Raw genomic sequence first — 16,497 nt, forward strand, 5'->3', positions numbered from 1 at the left:
TGATACACTGCTATATGGAAGTCAAGGATAATATGAACATTGTGACATTAATACCATGGGCAAGAGTGTTCTGAAATTGCCCAAAACACTAAAAGGCATTTGAAACAAATATTAATATTGTTTCACTTTGTTAGGACTTTCTACATAACACACCAAGAGAATGTTTCTGAAATTGACTACACTGACAACCTAAAAAGACTTCCAGCCAAAAACAACAAAAGATAGAGCATGAGGATAAAAGAGAAGAATTTCACAACTATGCTCATCCTGTCTCTGTAACTGCATGGTCTAATTTTGTAGACCCTAGTTACCTGCGGCTTTTAATATTAACTAAAACTATCCAGATCAGCTAGGTCTCAAGGACTCAAGAGTCACAACTGGCTAGTGGCTACTGTACAGGATGACGCAGACACGAACATTTCCATCATCGCAGAGAGCTCTCCTGGCCAGCTGATCTATAGAATTTTCATTCCTTTAGTCTCAAGACCCAGCAGCAGCCCCTGTGTCTGTGTGCTGTCCTCTTCTAGGAGTTAAGACCCAGTACACAGGGCAAGGCAGACAGGCCGAACTTCTTTTCAGGCGGCAGGGTGAAAGGACAGGAGGGGCGAACAGAGCGGGAGCTGATAAATCCCCTCCAGTGCAGCACAGATGGCTCGCAGTGTTAAGTGGTGTAGCTCTTACAGGAGGGGAGAAGGGAAAACGGAGGTTGGAACCATTCAAAAGCCACAAGCTTATTCAGAAAATGAAGAACTGTAGAAAAACTTTCTCTGTGCCAAGCAATTACACCAAAGGGGCATTTTTTTTTTAATCACAAACAGTTTTAAGTGATCCTCTTGTAGCTTGAGGGTGAAAGGTCAGCAAGCATCAATGAACAAAAACTGTTCATGAAACTGAACATGAAACTGTTCTGAGTTAGGCTCGCATCTTGCTACCCTCGAAGCTATACGCACTGAGAGGTGTAAACCCGCAAACAGAGGGCTCTGGGCTTGCGGCCTCTGTTCCTACACATGCAGGAGACCTCCAGAGAGAAACCGTCACCCCACATTCCTGTATGCAGGGAGAGGCGTGGGTGGGGAAGGATGCACACACCACAGGCACCTTTCCTCTAGATTATCTCCTATCCACTCCCCTCCAAGTTCTGCAAAAGCCTCCAAATGTTTCCCGACCCAACAGCACACAGGGCCTTGAGCGAGCTGGAAGAACACGAGCCTGCCATAAACACATCCTGTCATCACAAATCACTAAAACAGAAGCAAGTGAGACAAGGGATGGCCAGAGTTTTATTTTACTTAAGGAGGAAACCAGTGAAGGGATGATTGCTCACAGCGATACCCAGTTACTGGTAGAACTAGAATGGTAGGACAACGTCAGTGCATATTACAACACATCAATTTTTTGATGCATCCAATATTGCTTTAAATGGCTGGAATCCAGGAATTTGGGGCTAATATAATTTGACAGATTGCAGTGTGAATGGTTACATCACATAGCCTCTATCACTTCTAAAAGGCTGCTGAAAATACATAGGCCCCAAGAGTTGTTTCCCTGACCCTGATCTAAAGTTTAGTCGCCATTCTGATGTACTCCAAAGCCATTCTCCCTCCGCCTGCCTTAGGCCTGGGCCCTCCACCCAGCTGGCACAGATCCATCCTCTTTCATGTACCAAGTGCTGGCTCAGAGACTACAGAATCCAGCCCTCTGTGCCCAGGAAGGGGTGCCCCACCCATACAAACCAAACTCTCACTATTCCTACAGGGCAGGCTTCCCAACACATCTGAGGAATGACCTGCTGGGGAAAACTAAACAGGGATCGCTTCCTTTGAGCTTGGTCAGGGTTTCTGCTCTCCAAGTCCTAGGGTGAGGTCTAATTACAGGATGCTGGCACCCAAACCCAGGGAACAAAACAAACCGATTTTAATACAGTCCCTTAAGTATGCTGTTATATGACACAGCTACAGCTTTTATAAGAAGTGGTTAGGTAATGTATACCTAGAACCTCAATAACAACTGCTCTTTGAATGCTTCTTTTCTGCCAGGTACTAAGGACTTTAAATAAATCATCCCATTAATCACCTCTGAGAAAGAAATTATTCCTCCACTTACAGAGCTGGGAAACGACGGGCAGGAGCCAAGCAGAACGGCCAAATCAGGTCTGCTAGTTCTTTTCACCCTTGGTGGGACTGTGAGCCATCCTTTCACGGATGACAGCATGGTCTTCTCTGCCAATTTCCACGAGAAAAGTTGGAGGGCTTTGGCCTCCTGGCCCAGGACTGGCAGGAGGATGAATGCCCAGCAGTTCTCTCCAGGAAGCCTCTTGATCATGTGCATTCATGGCTCCAGGGCCCTGAGCTCAGACCAATGCAGCTGAGCCTGCCTCCGGTTCCAGAGTCCACCCGGGAAGGCGTAATTGCGGTTCCCACAGGTGCCTTCTCGCTGGGGATGTACCATATGCAGACGTTCTGAGCTCCCTCTGCCCACCACCCGCCAAAAAAAACCCAGTCGGTTCCTCAGGCAGAAAGCACTCTTGACCTTGATTCTGCTTCACAAAAGGGCTAAGACACTGGAGGAGAATGTGTGACAAGTCAGCCCACGGTGGTGGCCAGTATCCTTCCTTCCACTACCAAGAGTAGCCACTTGATGGCAATCTTAACCTATTCCCTTGGAATTCTTCCATAAAGGGAGACCCCAGGAGGGGGGAGGCACCAAGAGTGGGATGGCTGACCCTGTGGACACTGCTGGAGACAGTACCTTTGCAGGACCTGCATCTGCAGCGGCAGGAGTGTCCAAGGTGCAAGAAGAAACTAAGCCACCATTCTCCCCTGGGTTACTCGCCACATCACAGACTCCTGTGAGGGCCTAGGTAGAAGTGATTATACAGGCTCTGCAGTCAGACAACTCAGGAAGATGGATATCTCTCAGGCCCTGCGGCACGTTCACATCGGGCTTTCCATCAACAGACTGAAGTGCGAGGCAGACAGATGGTAACAAACAGGCTAATAAATCAGCGGCAAGCTCCCGCCTCTTACCTCAGCACCTTGTCCCCTGAAACCACAGAAAAAAAGCCAATAATGAAAAAAGGCAACTTTCCTTAAAAGGTGTAACACTTGTTGAATAAAGCAGCCCAGCACTTTCCTTCTTATTTAAATTGTAAACGAGGAGGAAAAAACAACAACAAAAAAAGCTATTTGCATCTTCTGCAGAAAAGGCTCTCCAGAAAAAAAAAATAGAAACACACTGTAAATTGCATTCACTAGACACTTCTATTTTCAGTGGCAGGAAGATAAACATCAAAATGTGGGGAGAAGGGGGAAGGAAACGGGACTGTTATCAGGAACCAGTTGGCTCTCTCAGCTTGGATGATGACGTGCCCCCACCCCAAACACACACACACACACACACACACTGTGACCTGGCCCTGTGCTTCCTAACGCTTGGCTTCTCGAGTTTTGAGGAGGGTTCAGGCGGAGCGTGGAGTGTGTGCCAATATATATTCCTCTGAGGGCTTCAGGAAGTGCCAGCTGAGAGGCTTCCAGCTCACCCTTTACAACTGTAACGCTTTCCAACCGAGTCGACTGGAAAGGCCCTTTTCAAACAGCACTGGTTGTCTGAAGTCAGGTCAAGGACTGGGTGAGACGGGATAAAGCCACTAGGGTAGAGGTTAGGCGATTTGCAGTACAGATCCCACTAGAAATTAGCAGGCCCCCTGCATGCCAAAATGGAATATTCTGCAATATTTCCACTGGCATGTCACCCGCCCTGATGGTGTCTGAAGAGGATTCATCAACCGTCTAGAGGGTAGGAGGTAACTTTCAAAACATGGATTCAATGAGTCCCTTTCACGAATACCCCAATCGTACGGGAAGGAAGGAGAATGTCAGAAATAACAGTTCAATGTTTCCGACGTGGAGACCTTGAGCTGCCTTCACGCATCAGAAGGCAGAGCCATGAAAAACTGGAAGGAAACTGCCACTTCAGACAGCACCGCAAGCTGGCCTGCCAGTCTCAAGCCCAGATGGCGTCCCCTGTCATCAAGACCAGGTGCCAAGCGTGACCAGGATGCCCACCTACCTGCCAAAGGGAAGTGCAGACCTGGTTAAGGAATAACCCAGAAGACAAGGGCAGGGCAGCCGGGAAGAGGCCTTGTGTGCACAGAGAACTGACTCGTTACATCCAAGGTGTGAATGAGCCAAGAACACCAGCGAAGGGTCAGGGAACGGTGCAAAGAGAGGGGACCTGGGTCCCAGGACGTCAGAACAAGGAGCCCTAAAGCTCTCCCTGGCACATCACAGGGACAGCCTGGCTGACAGGCTGGGCTGACACTGGCCACTCCTCTCCTCGAGAGGCACGGCTGAGGTTATGAAACAGTTCACATTTCCTTTATCGTCCCCAAACCTCCTGGAACGCGAGACCTGTACGGTTTTACAATCTTTCGGAAAGAAATTATGAGGAAGCCAAATCTGGGACTCTGCAGAAGGACCCTGAAGGCCATGGAGAAATCTGGAAGGACAGATGAGATCTGGCAGCAGGGAGATTAAGTAACGCGTTCTACATGAAGGGATGTGTGGACTGCAGGGCAATTTCCCCAAAGCCTACCCAGTTAATCACTCTTCTGGCTTTAAATATACACAGTAGAAGGCTCAAGTAACAACAGGTTATTTCCAGAAACTAAGATAAAAGGTCCTCTAAATCTGGGGGAATGGGATCTAAGAAATTCACAAGCAAAGTAAAACTGCACTAGACCATTGTGGTAAATCTGACAGTAATTGTACACTCCATAAATATACATATCACAGAATTCAAATCATGAAATGGGTAAGATTTAGAAAACACATGAGGCCTTTCTCCAAGTAGAAGGAGGTGGGTGGCGTTATCAGTTACAAGAATGAATACAGATAAATTCCACGCGTGGGCAAGCTACTTCGGGCTGAGTGCAGCCCTATCTGGTGAATGCCACAGGGCCTTCCCTTTCCATACAGGTTGAGAATTTAAAATAATTGGAAAGCACTGCCCTAAATCCATTTACAGCATAATATTCAAGCAAATAAGATGAATTAACTAACGTATAACTAATAGGATTCCCTCAACTTCAAATAATCCCGTGATTTTTCCAAACTCAAGGCTAGAACCGTCCTTCCTAGGCCATCTCAATCGCCAATCCCCTCCCAAGCCCTTAGGGCCTAAGAAACACCTTGTCTGCCCTCTCTTAGGGCTCCTGGCCTTGGATAGCTGCTCCCTGTGCATATGAATCATGTCTCAATGCCCACTGAAATAAGGGACTTGGGCTAATCCAAGTGGTCTCACAGAAGCAACAACTCAATAAATAAATGTCCAAGTTTAATTCTACCCAATTGAGAGGAACAACATCTTCTCTAAGGTCAAACAGCCTTTACAGTTTCCTGACCTACCATGAAATAGTTATAGTCTCACAAAAAGAAACATGGTACAAATTAACACAGCAATTAACTTAATCTACAGTTGAAACAAATAGAACTGTCACCATCTCAAATCCCTACCGAGTACTGGACTGTTACAGACTTAATGCCCACCAGTCAAATTCTTATGTTTAAACCGTTATACCCAGTGTGACTATATCTGAAGGCAGAGTCTGTAAAGGTGATGAAGGTTAAATGATGTTGTAAGGGAGGGACCCTAATCTGATAAGGTTGGTATCCTCTTAAGAAGGGGAAGAGAAACCAATGTGCATGCGGGCGCGCGCGCACTCTCTCTCTCTCTCTCAGGAAGCAAGGCCTCACCAAGAACTGAAGTGGCCGGCACCCTGGATCTTGGACCTCCAGCCTCCAGACTATGAGAAATAAAGCTCTATGGTTTAAGCCATCCAGTCTGTGATATTTTCTTAGGCAGCACAAGCTGACTTATATATAGACTCACACCACAGCCACAAGAAAATGGACAGAAATCAGCAATCTCACCACACCGCTGCCTCATGTTTTTGCATCCTCAAGGCCATCAAGCTGATCATGGGGTCCTCACAAGAATCAATCTAACTGAAAACACACTGTGTTAGCAGAGAAGGCACATGACTTACAGGTGCCAACTGCCCTTGGGGAAAAGCCAAGTCTTGAACCCCAGTTCTAGAATGTCCTGAATTATAACACCAAGGCTGAGTATTCTAAACACGCAGACTAAGAACAGTGCCACCAAGGGGCGGGGCAGGGGTGCCACAAGAGAAAAGTGACATGGAAGAGGATGAGAAGTAACTGTTTAAAAGCCCACTTGGTCTGGACTTGCACAACGGCTGAGAATGAAAACTGTGATGCTGGTTTAACATGGAGAATCTGGCTCCACGAGTGCCGCCGTGAGACGGTAAATGTCATCCTTGAGCACGTCCAACTGTGGGGTCCTTATTCAAGCACTGCTTGAGGCCTCCAAGAGCTGCTTACTGGACACACCTGTGCCTCTGTCTCTGAGGCACTTTCAAGTCTCAACAGACACTCTCTGGCATCTGGTACATTCTGGAGAAATATTGTAAACTCATGCAACATCATAAAAGCTCCTAAAAACAGAGACAGCCATGTTCACAAGCCACCAAATGAGCACATACTTTAAAGAAGTCAAACGAACTAGAAGGGGCAGGTGGAAACTTTTCTGGGGTGACGGAAAGGTCCTGTATCAACACTGGAGATCTGGTGATACGGGTATATGAGCATCTGGCAACTCCCGAAATTGCACACCTAAGATAAGTGATTTCACAGAGTGTAAAGTCTTCCTCGATTTATTAAAAAAAAAAAAAAAACTGGGGCAAGATATGGATTCAGGAGTCCTGGGTTCAGATCCTGATTTGACCACTTCTTAGCAATGTAGCTTTGAGCATGTTGCTTTCCATCTGAGACCCACTAAACAAACCCACAAAGTTATGATAGTAATTGTATAATTACCACAATGTTATGAGAATTAAAAGCAGTAACTTTTATTTTCTTAAAAGGATAGTTTTATTTTAAACTACCAATCAATGTATCTTGCACATAGGTAGGCTTTCAACAAATGTAGTTCAGAAAGAAAGGATAAAAGGGTGACCCAATGCCAAGAATGTTTATGATAATGAGACTTATAAAGACATCACAGTTATGAATAAATGTGCACTTTGGTAACAGGGAAAATAGCATGGGCTGTGACCTGGGGTGAGGGGGCTAGAGGGTCAAGGGTCAAGGTATGCATTTTCAAAATGAAATGTGGAGTGAGAGCTGGTGCAAACGCCTGAACAGAGAGGAACCCATCCACAGTGTAGCAGAGGGGTGCTGGGCAGAGGGGCGGGGACACAGCCGGTGTGCAGGTGACCACACACTCTGCGGAGCACCCAGGAGCTGTGCATACAGCAGCGGTTAACGTGGATGAAGCTTTTCTCTCCTGGAACTTACAATCTACTGTGGGGCGAGAGCTTATAATAAACAAACAGAATAATACAATGCCGGGCAGTGAGAGAGTCTACGTCAAAAAATATTACAAGGTAAGGAGCTAAAGGGTAACAGGCGAAGGCACAATGCTTAATAAGATGCTCAAGGAAGAAGTCTCTGGTAACGGCACATTTGACCAGGACCCTGAAATACCGAGAGGGATCAAGTCACACAGGTACCTAAAGGGACAGCGTTCTAGACAGAAGCATCGGTAAGCACAAAAATTCTGGGGCAAGAGTATACTACCAGGGTTTCCCTGGTGGTGCAGTGGTTGAGAGTCCGCCTGCCGATGCAGGGGACGCGGGTTCGTGCCCCGGTCCGGGAGGATCCCACATGCTGCGGAGCGGCTGGGCCCGTGAGCCATGGCCGCTGGGCCTGCGCGTCTGGAGCCTGTGCTCCGCAACGGGAGAGGCCACAACAGGGAGAGGCCCGCGTACCGCAAAAAAAAAAAAAAAAAAAAAAAGAGTATACTACCAAATGCATTTGGAACAGCAGGAAGGCTAGACTAGGTGAGGGAGAGATAGGCAGATAAGACCAGAGAGATGCTGGGGGACCATATCAGTGTCCAGGGTTAAGATGCTTGCCTTTCATGCTAAGAGAGATGGGGCGGCAGGGGACACTGCGGGACACCGCGTGTGCTGATTCACACTTACAAAGGACTGTTCTAGCTGCTGCCTAGAGAGGTAAAAAGGCAGAAGTTGAGGGAGCTTTAGGAGCCTCAGCCCAAGCTAGAGATGGTGGACTCGTGGCAGTGGTGCAAACTGAGTTTCAGAACATATTGTGAATTTAGAATAAACAGGTTTTGCAAAATCGGGGCGGCGGTGGGGGGAGTACCAGATAACTCCCAGGTTTTGATCAAAGCAACCAGAAGTATGGAACTGGCATTTACTGACAATGGGAAGACAGGCCGGGCGGGAGCAGATGGGAGGGAGTGGAGAGACAGTTGGCTTGGTACATCTCAAGTTCATGAGACCTATCAAGAAAGCAAAGTGCGGAAGGCAGGTAGGCAACTAGAGTTCTGGAGAGAATCTTCATGTCAAACGCTGCCGGATGGGCAACTAAAGCTACACTGACTGGTAACTGGATTTGGCCATCAAGGTCATTATTAGCCTTGGTAAGTGGCCTGACTCTAGGGGTTCAAAAGAGAATGAGGGGGGAGAGGATATTAACATGAATGTAAATAACAGAGGGAAACAGATTGTGTAGACATTTTTTTCCGAAGAATTCTATAAAGTAAAAGAAATGAATAGCAGGAGGGAGATAGATTATCGGAGGGTTTATTTTATGGGAGAAACTACAACATGTTTATGTTTACTGATGGGAATGATCTAGTAAAGAAGTAAACAAATGACGAAGAAAAGAGGGATACTTTCCAGAGTGGTGTTCTCATAGAGATGAGAAAAAGGGATTTTGGTGCCCAAAGGGAGGCACTGACCAGACAGACTCTTAGAGGCGGAAGAGCTTTAAAAAACATCCCAGGGGGGCTTCCCTGGTGGCGCAGTAGTTAGGAATCCGCCTGCCGATGCAGGGGACACGGGTTCGTGCCCAGGTCCGGGAAGATCCCACATGCCGTAGAGCGGCTGGGCCCGTGAGCCATAACTGCTGAGCCTGCGCGGCTGGAGCCTGTGCTCTGCAACGGGAGAGGCCACGACAGTGAGGGGCCCGCGCACCGCGATAAAAAAAAAAACATCCCAGGACACAGTAGGTTTCCATCCTCTTGGCTTCAACACCTCTCAAAGTTGAGCCATTCTAAAAACACGGGCAGGCAGGAAAACACTGTGGAACTGTCTCAAGCTCAGACATCACACGCACCCCCCACCAGGTGACACTACCTGGGTGGTGTGCCCCTCTTACTACAGGGGTCCAAGCCAGGAGGATGGGGCTGTAATCAAAGAGAGAGCACAGAGCTTGCAGAACTGCCAGAGGCGGCAGGCTGAGGATGCTGGATGGGCAGCGGGCCTCAAGCACAAGTGACAGGAAAAGAGGAGCAGAATACATTCACCTCCAGAAGCACCTCCATCCTTAACGCTCCATGAAATCCTCACACGCAGCCATGCCTACTGGGAAGGCTGGTGTCTCGCCACATCATTTAAATTGGATTTCTGGTTCCAATCAGTCTTCAGCATGATCCATTCCTTCCAGTTAAGCTCATCAGCAAGGTTCAAAATTCCTTATCTGTAAAATGATGAGCCTGACCTATATACCTCCAAAAGTCCCTTCCAGCTCTAGCAATCCATAATTCTGTGGCCCAAAGGGCTGCAGGCAGGCTCGCCATTCCCTTGGTGCCAGAGCAGTACAAGCAGGCTGGCCACTGAAACCTGCCATTTGTCCCACTGGACTGTGACATCAGCAATCCCGGCCAATGTCTATTTGCTGGTCCTCACCCCACCCTGTCCCAGCCTCAGCCCTCGCTCAGAAAGTCCCACAGCTTTCAAGGCCCACAGGACTGCAACTTCTTTACTGAAGCTTTTCCTGGTAACTCAGCACTGGGCCTTTCACCTCACCTGCCTCCCTGCTGGCCTCCTCACATCAAACCAGTCACACACACCTCTGATTTTTAAAGCATTTTGTTAAATTTTATTGTGCTTCATTGATACCAAGTCACACATATTTCTCTCTTGTTAGAAAGCACCTCACAGTTACCATGGCTTACACTTATAACTGGAAGCATTTTTTTCTTTTCTTCCATAAAATAATGCATCACTTAATGACATCTTAGATGAGATGAAATAAGCTATTCTGACTCCCCCAAAATTAGCAATTTCAGTTCCGTCTTTATTACTCACAATAGCTCCTACATACTAAGAATTCCATCAAGTACTGATCAGATGGGAGCTCTATCTAGAAATTTCCCATCTGCATGACTCAGGGTCATGAACATTGACGACAGAACACCTACAAGAGAAAGAAATCAAGCCTTCCCAACTCCACCATTATCCAAGATAGAAGCAGCTTCATTTTTAAACAGAGAATAAATGTAGGTTGTTTTCAGGAAGCGTATTTGCCCTCACTGCCTTGCTCTCCCATGGAGTGCTGCCAGGGGAAGCAGGTGACAAATGTCTCAGGTGCTGGACTGTTCAGAGAAAACTTAACTCATGGCCCAACCTGCAGAGGCCACAAGCACTGACGCAGCAGCAGTTCAATCTGGAAAAGCCAATTTCTTCGGCAGGGGGTGGGGGGAGATTGTCTTTCCTGTTGAAGTAGAGACTATCTTGAGAACTGCTGGACATTAGAGCTTCAGGCCAGGAGAAGGCCACCATACAGTCACAGCATTCATTTCAAATATGGCCAAAAATAAACTTCCATTTATCAGACAAGGTGCCCAGACTTTGATTTTGACTCGAAAGTCACACTTTAATCTCAACCTGTAAACAGTGAATTTGCAGAAGCTGGGCCCGTGTTTCATTCCACAGACATCAGTAATCTCAGAGAGATTTTGAAGACAGTCCAACAAAATTCTACCCTTTTAAGAAAGCAATGGGATGAGGGGGTGGGGTTTGCACAGGGGGTCCTATATTTGTACTCCTAGCTTTGATCCTTGGCTACAAATGGACAGTTGTTGCCAGCAAGGCCACTGCCCTCTCTCTCCACCTCATGGAGGTGAGTGGCAGCCCTCTGGCCAGCTGGCTGGTTCCACAACAATATTAAAAACACAAATCTGTATCCCTAGGTGAAGAAACAGAAAGAAATAATGAATGTATCTGTGTGGAAGGCGGGTGACCAATCAGGAGGAACGCAGTTTTTCGATTTCCTCTCACTATCAATTCAATGACAAGCGCTAATAAAGCCCAGAACCATGGTCACATGAAGAAATACTTGTACTGCCCCCCACTTCTGAGGTCTCTTTGCCAAGGAGATTTCACAAATCTCCTTCAAAAGAAATTGCTGTTTGGAAAAAAAAGTACTCCTACAATTTTGTATTTTTGAAATCCTGTCTTTATAGGGGGTTCCAAAACTACTTCTATTTATTTAAGTGGTGGTTATTATAAGCAAGGGAGAAAGCCGGGGTTTAAATCCTGGCTCTCCCCCATACTAGTAGTGTAAGCAAATTGCTAATCCGCCCTAGTGCAGTTTCCTATGTTTCTAGAAAATGGTGGGTTCTGAAAGTTAAATGAGCAAAATACAGGTGAAGTGCTACAACAGTAACTGGCAAAAAGCAAGCGCTCAGTACAGGTTCCAGCTCTCACAACTACTGTAAAATTCTAGGAAAAAAAGAGTCCAGCGTCCCTTAAATCTAGTCAAGATGCTTTAGCTGGCCACAGGGTTTGCTGGATCTCAGATGAAATTTATAGGAAGCAAATGAAATTCAAATACAGCTAATAGCTCCCCTCTCTTACTGTGTAATTATGTGTACTCATTATTTGTGTAGCATGTTATTATTTAAATGTCCCTAATTTCAGCCCCAGCAGGCCAAGGGCCCTCAAAGAGTGGCCGAGGCTTCCGCCTCTGCCAGCCTTTCTGAAGCTTTTGTCAATTTATTACTGCCAGGAAAAGTGGCCCCATCTACAGCAGAGAGTAGAGAGAAGGCTCACATCCAGCAGAAACCTTAGCACCGCCTCCCCTGAAGCCTGGCTACAGCCAACAAGCTGTGTAACAACGGCTTCAATTCCTACAGACAACCCACCGGGATGCCCCAGACTCAAGATTCGCTACCTCCAGTAGGACAAAAAAAAAAAAAAATTAACCCTTGTCACTTCAGAACCACAAACCAAGACTGATGGCAAACATGGAGTTTATGACATAAAATATGAGGTCTCTCTACTCTCTTATGTCTGCTTGGCTTATTACATCTCTACCAGACCTGCACAAGGGGCACGGCTGAGCTCAGCCACTCAGACAAGCTGCTGTTGTTGGCACCCTGTTAGCAGACACCAGCCCCCCACCCTCCTCACACAGGAGGCCAGGGCAGGGGGCTGCTTGTTCATCATCCCAGCATGCCTGTGATTTCGCAGAAGTGATGTCAATTCATTTCCCAATTAGATAAAAATTATGTCAAACCCATTCTACTGTGGACTCAAGATATGATTTTAAAATTGAATTTTCCCAGGAAACTCTGGCAAGACCAATAACCAAGAAACATCTTTGCTTCGAAATACAGGGGGAAAAACAAAACACCTTGTTTTCAATACTACTGTTGCAAAGATAGGGTGTCATTTTCCTCCATTCTGGATTCTAAAATAAGTACTGGATTCAAAGTTACTTGAGATGGGGCTTCCCTGGTGGCGCAGTGGTTGAGAGTCCGCCTGCCGATGCAGGGGACACGGGTTCATGCCCCGGTCCGGGAAGATCCCACGGAGCGGCTGGGCCCTTGAGCCATGGCCACTGAGCCTGCGCGTCCGGGAGCCTGTGCTCCACAACGGGAGAGGCCACAACAGTGAGAGGCCCGCGTACCGCAAAAAAAAAAAAAAAAGTTACTTGAGCTGTAATTCCAATTCTGCTACTGCAGCATAAATAACCATGTGCCATTAGGAAGTTATTACCACAGAGAACACACTCACAGAGCCCCCCAACAAGAATGTCATCATCCCCTCACAGACAGAAACCCCACAGGTCTCAGAGGTACCTCACGTACCAACAATCCTCAAGCCATGAAGCATGAGAAAGGGAGCACAGTGGGCAGAAGCCCCACCAACACCGCCCTAGCTGGGGTGCAGGCACCTACTCTCACCTCTGTCCCGTCCAGTTTCATGCCACACCTCCCAGCAAGGGCTCTGTACTGGACAGTTTCAAATTCTACCGCCAGATAACTTTCTGTCACAATTAAAACCAAAACAATGGCATTATTTCAACTTTTGAAAGGGAACCTCAAGGGGGTAGGGGACCAAAAAAAAAATTAAAAGAGAAATGAAAAGGAAAGGCATGACTGTTAAAACCACTCTTCTCCCACCACTAACCTATCTTCACTTGCCCCACAATGAAGAACCCCAAACAGTGTGCTGCGACGCACAGCACCAGACAAGGTCATTCTACTGCACAGCATACAGATGATGATCTGTTATAAAGCATCCACTCAAACTTGAGTGATAAATGTAGACGCGCACATATGTACACACATTCAGAGACAACGCTGCTTGCAGTCCTCACTACCCATCCCCACACCAAGAGTCTTGGAGGCTGCCGGCTACTTCAGCTTTCTCTGGATCACACCCGCCTAGGAGAGCACCCTTGAGATTCTGGGACCTACAGAGAGGGACTTATTCCCATGGTAACGAGTCTGGTTTCCATGCTTTCCAGTAGCCCCCGAATAAGAAAGCACACTTTGTTTAACATGCTAGCTGCCTTTAAGAAAATTATTCTTAAAACACACACAAGTTCTAAAACGAGGAGATGTATTTACTTAGAACTGCTATCGAAATCCAACATGCGGAATAACAAAAAGGTGGCCTTGGAATACAGCCTGCACAAACACCAACATGAACCAGAAAAGGGCATGTTGACAGCAACTTCACAACCAAAGGAGAGGAGAGGAAGGAGAGAGGGAGGGAAAGACAAGTCAGGCTTCATCAGGGTGAAAGGCAAACTACCACGACAAACAACAAAGACCACCTTTTTTATGGAGGTGGGAAAAGAATGATTTAAAGTCTTCAATGATCCCAATAGAGATGTACATGCCAACTTTTCTTAGAATTCCTTCCTCGGTATCGTCAAGCCCTGAGTATGCCAACGAAAACAAGAGCTACATTTGGCCAACTAGCTGGCAGCACTAGTTGCTTCTTGAATGCCTTATTTTAGTTTTTCTTCTTTTACCCAAATTCCACCATTATTCAATCTTGGACACCTGGCTACCTTCTTGTCCTAAAAGCTGATTTTTCCCAGTTGGGTGGGTCTTTTAGTTGTTAAAAGATTCCTAAAGCACGAAGGCATCACCACTCCAGAACAGCAGAATGAGAGCACGCCTTGTCACAGCAGTAAAATCTAACCCCGGAGCAGCAGCCATTGATTGCTCTACTATAATCCCAGGATCCAATGATATTCTCCCCCCCATCACCCTCCCCTCAAAAACTTAAGAGCAGAACAGCATGTTCAATGTGAAGCAACATCAACAAGACTGATCACGTCAAATGCTCTCTAAAAAGACACATGGCTTAGCATTTACTCCATTACAGGCAGCCAAGAAAGGGCGGGGTCCCTACCTGGTAGGAGACCCATGAACAAATAGGGGTCCAAGCTGTGTAACTAACCATGGCAACAGATTCCTCAAATTATTTTGCTTCTGCACGTGTGAGAGATTCAGAAAGGGCCTTTCCCATACACACTGGCTCAGACTTCAGGCGGTTCTTGTCTCAAGTCACACAGTACTAGAAGAGAGAGACAGAACCTGGGTGGATGGCAGGGCAGGTCCCGGTGGTGCTCGGGAAGGCCATGTCAGAAAACCCCGCCATGGCCTTGTGGAAAGGGAGCGCCAGCAGGTCCTGTCTGGAAGCACTAGTTCCAGCAAGAGGCTCCCAGACAGCTCACCTTACAGCTGAGCAGGATGGAAAGAAACTGGACGCCCTAAGTCAACCTGTCGGGGCAGAGCCGTCAGGTTCTCCCTGTGTGGTGACTCCTACTGGAGGATCACAGCCAGAGCTCAAAAAGGATAACAGGATCTCCTCTTCCTTATCTCCTCGCTCCGGAACAAGTACAAACCAGAACACGGTCAATTCATTCACATTTATCTAAGATTCTAGGAGATTAATAAGAACAAGAGAGGCTGTGGAATACAGCCACAGCCACAACCCCCGAAATAAAATATAAATAGTAACCAAATGCTAGTTCTAAAATGGTGTTCACTGGATGATTTCATCCGAGTCACACTAACCCTGTTAAAAAGAGACATCGGAATAAACTCAGACGGGAGCATGTTTCTCTCCAGGCTTCAAGGACCCACCTGATACCCATCCAGGATGAGGGACACTTCAGACGCACAGGAACTCTACCTCCACTGCCCACCTGCCAGCTTGATCAACAAGGAAGGAAGCAGGGCCTTAGGAGGCTGCTGAGCCAGAGAGAGAGCGGGAAAGGCAGCCGGCCCGCAGATTCAGGCTACTTCCTATGTAAACAGGGCCTAGGAACCAAAGTTGCCACATTTCAGCGAGAGCATCAAAGGCTTCTTCTGCCCTCATACTTGGGTAGAAAGACAGATGTTCACAGAAAAACCTGTTAAGTCAGGCTCCACACTCAATCCAAGAACCGGCAGAAACCAGATCGCAGCCCTGGTCTTGTCTATAGGGCGCAGACTAAGGCACCTTGCCCATTATATTATGCAACATATAAAGGAGCATCAAAACAAATCTATAAACCCAACGGGATGTCCAGAATAACTGCCGTTAGGGGCCCAGCCTGAGAAGCACGAGCCACCCAAAGCACATCCATTTCGGAAACAAGGCCAGGCCCAGAGACATCATCCAAAACAACAAAACAGGCAACTCACCATTCACTGTTTTCAGGCTCCCAGCAATGCCTTCACCATGCTGCCTCTTCTGGGCATTCTTGAACTCCTTCAGAGACAAATAAAGGACTTTACGTACCACCCTTTCTTCTGACCATGGAATCCCATCACTGTCATCCTGCAGAAACAAGGAAGAATGGGGAGAGGGGAGTTACTTAAAGGAAAGCAAGCAAATGTTAATTAAGAGTCAGAATAAACTTTAAGAAAAAAACAAATCCCAAACAAGTATTGAGTGACTGAGACGAAGTTTTGGAGATCAGAACTACATCCTCTAGTGGAGGGAGGGCACTGGCCCTTCCTGGAGAGACCACAAGCAAAGAGCCACCCCCTCGGGCTGTAAAGGGACTGGAAGAGAGACACAAGCATCGCACTTTCTTTACATGCCCCACACCCAAATCCCGTCATTCACTGGTAATAGAGAAGTTTTATAATCCTGGCAAAGTTTAGGGGAAAAAAAGAGTTATTGCAGTCACAACAGGAGGTGTAATGCATCACTGTACTGCAGTTCTTTAAAGCGAATATGCCAGAATGTAGGCACCTTACAAACACGAGCTACACCTGTTTGGAAAATTTACTGTTGTTGTTGTGGTTTTGTGCTACTTTCAAGGAATTTACAGTTCAGTCAGAAGAAATGAAACTGGATCTGTACTGGCC

General features: G+C 46.9%; 1 protein-coding gene across 4 annotated transcripts in view; it reads right to left on the reverse strand.

The window, feature by feature from the left end:
- JARID2 (jumonji and AT-rich interaction domain containing 2) overlaps positions 1–16,497 on the reverse strand; it is a 245,505-nt gene that overhangs the window by 112,972 nt on the left and 116,036 nt on the right. For 3 of the 4 annotated variants that reach the window (XM_081246163.1, XM_081246162.1, XM_081246161.1), the window contains exon 2: positions 15,826–15,961. In XM_081246163.1, the coding sequence (XP_081102289.1) occupies positions 15,826–15,961 (136 nt within the window). Of the gene's footprint in view, positions 1–15,825; positions 15,962–16,497 lie in introns of those variants that run through there. The other variant, XM_081246164.1, reaches the window with a different exon arrangement.

The sequence above is a fragment of the Mesoplodon bidens genome (genome assembly GCF_964165515.1).
Source record: "Mesoplodon bidens genome assembly, chromosome: 10".
Lineage (NCBI taxonomy): Eukaryota > Metazoa > Chordata > Mammalia > Artiodactyla > Ziphiidae > Mesoplodon > Mesoplodon bidens.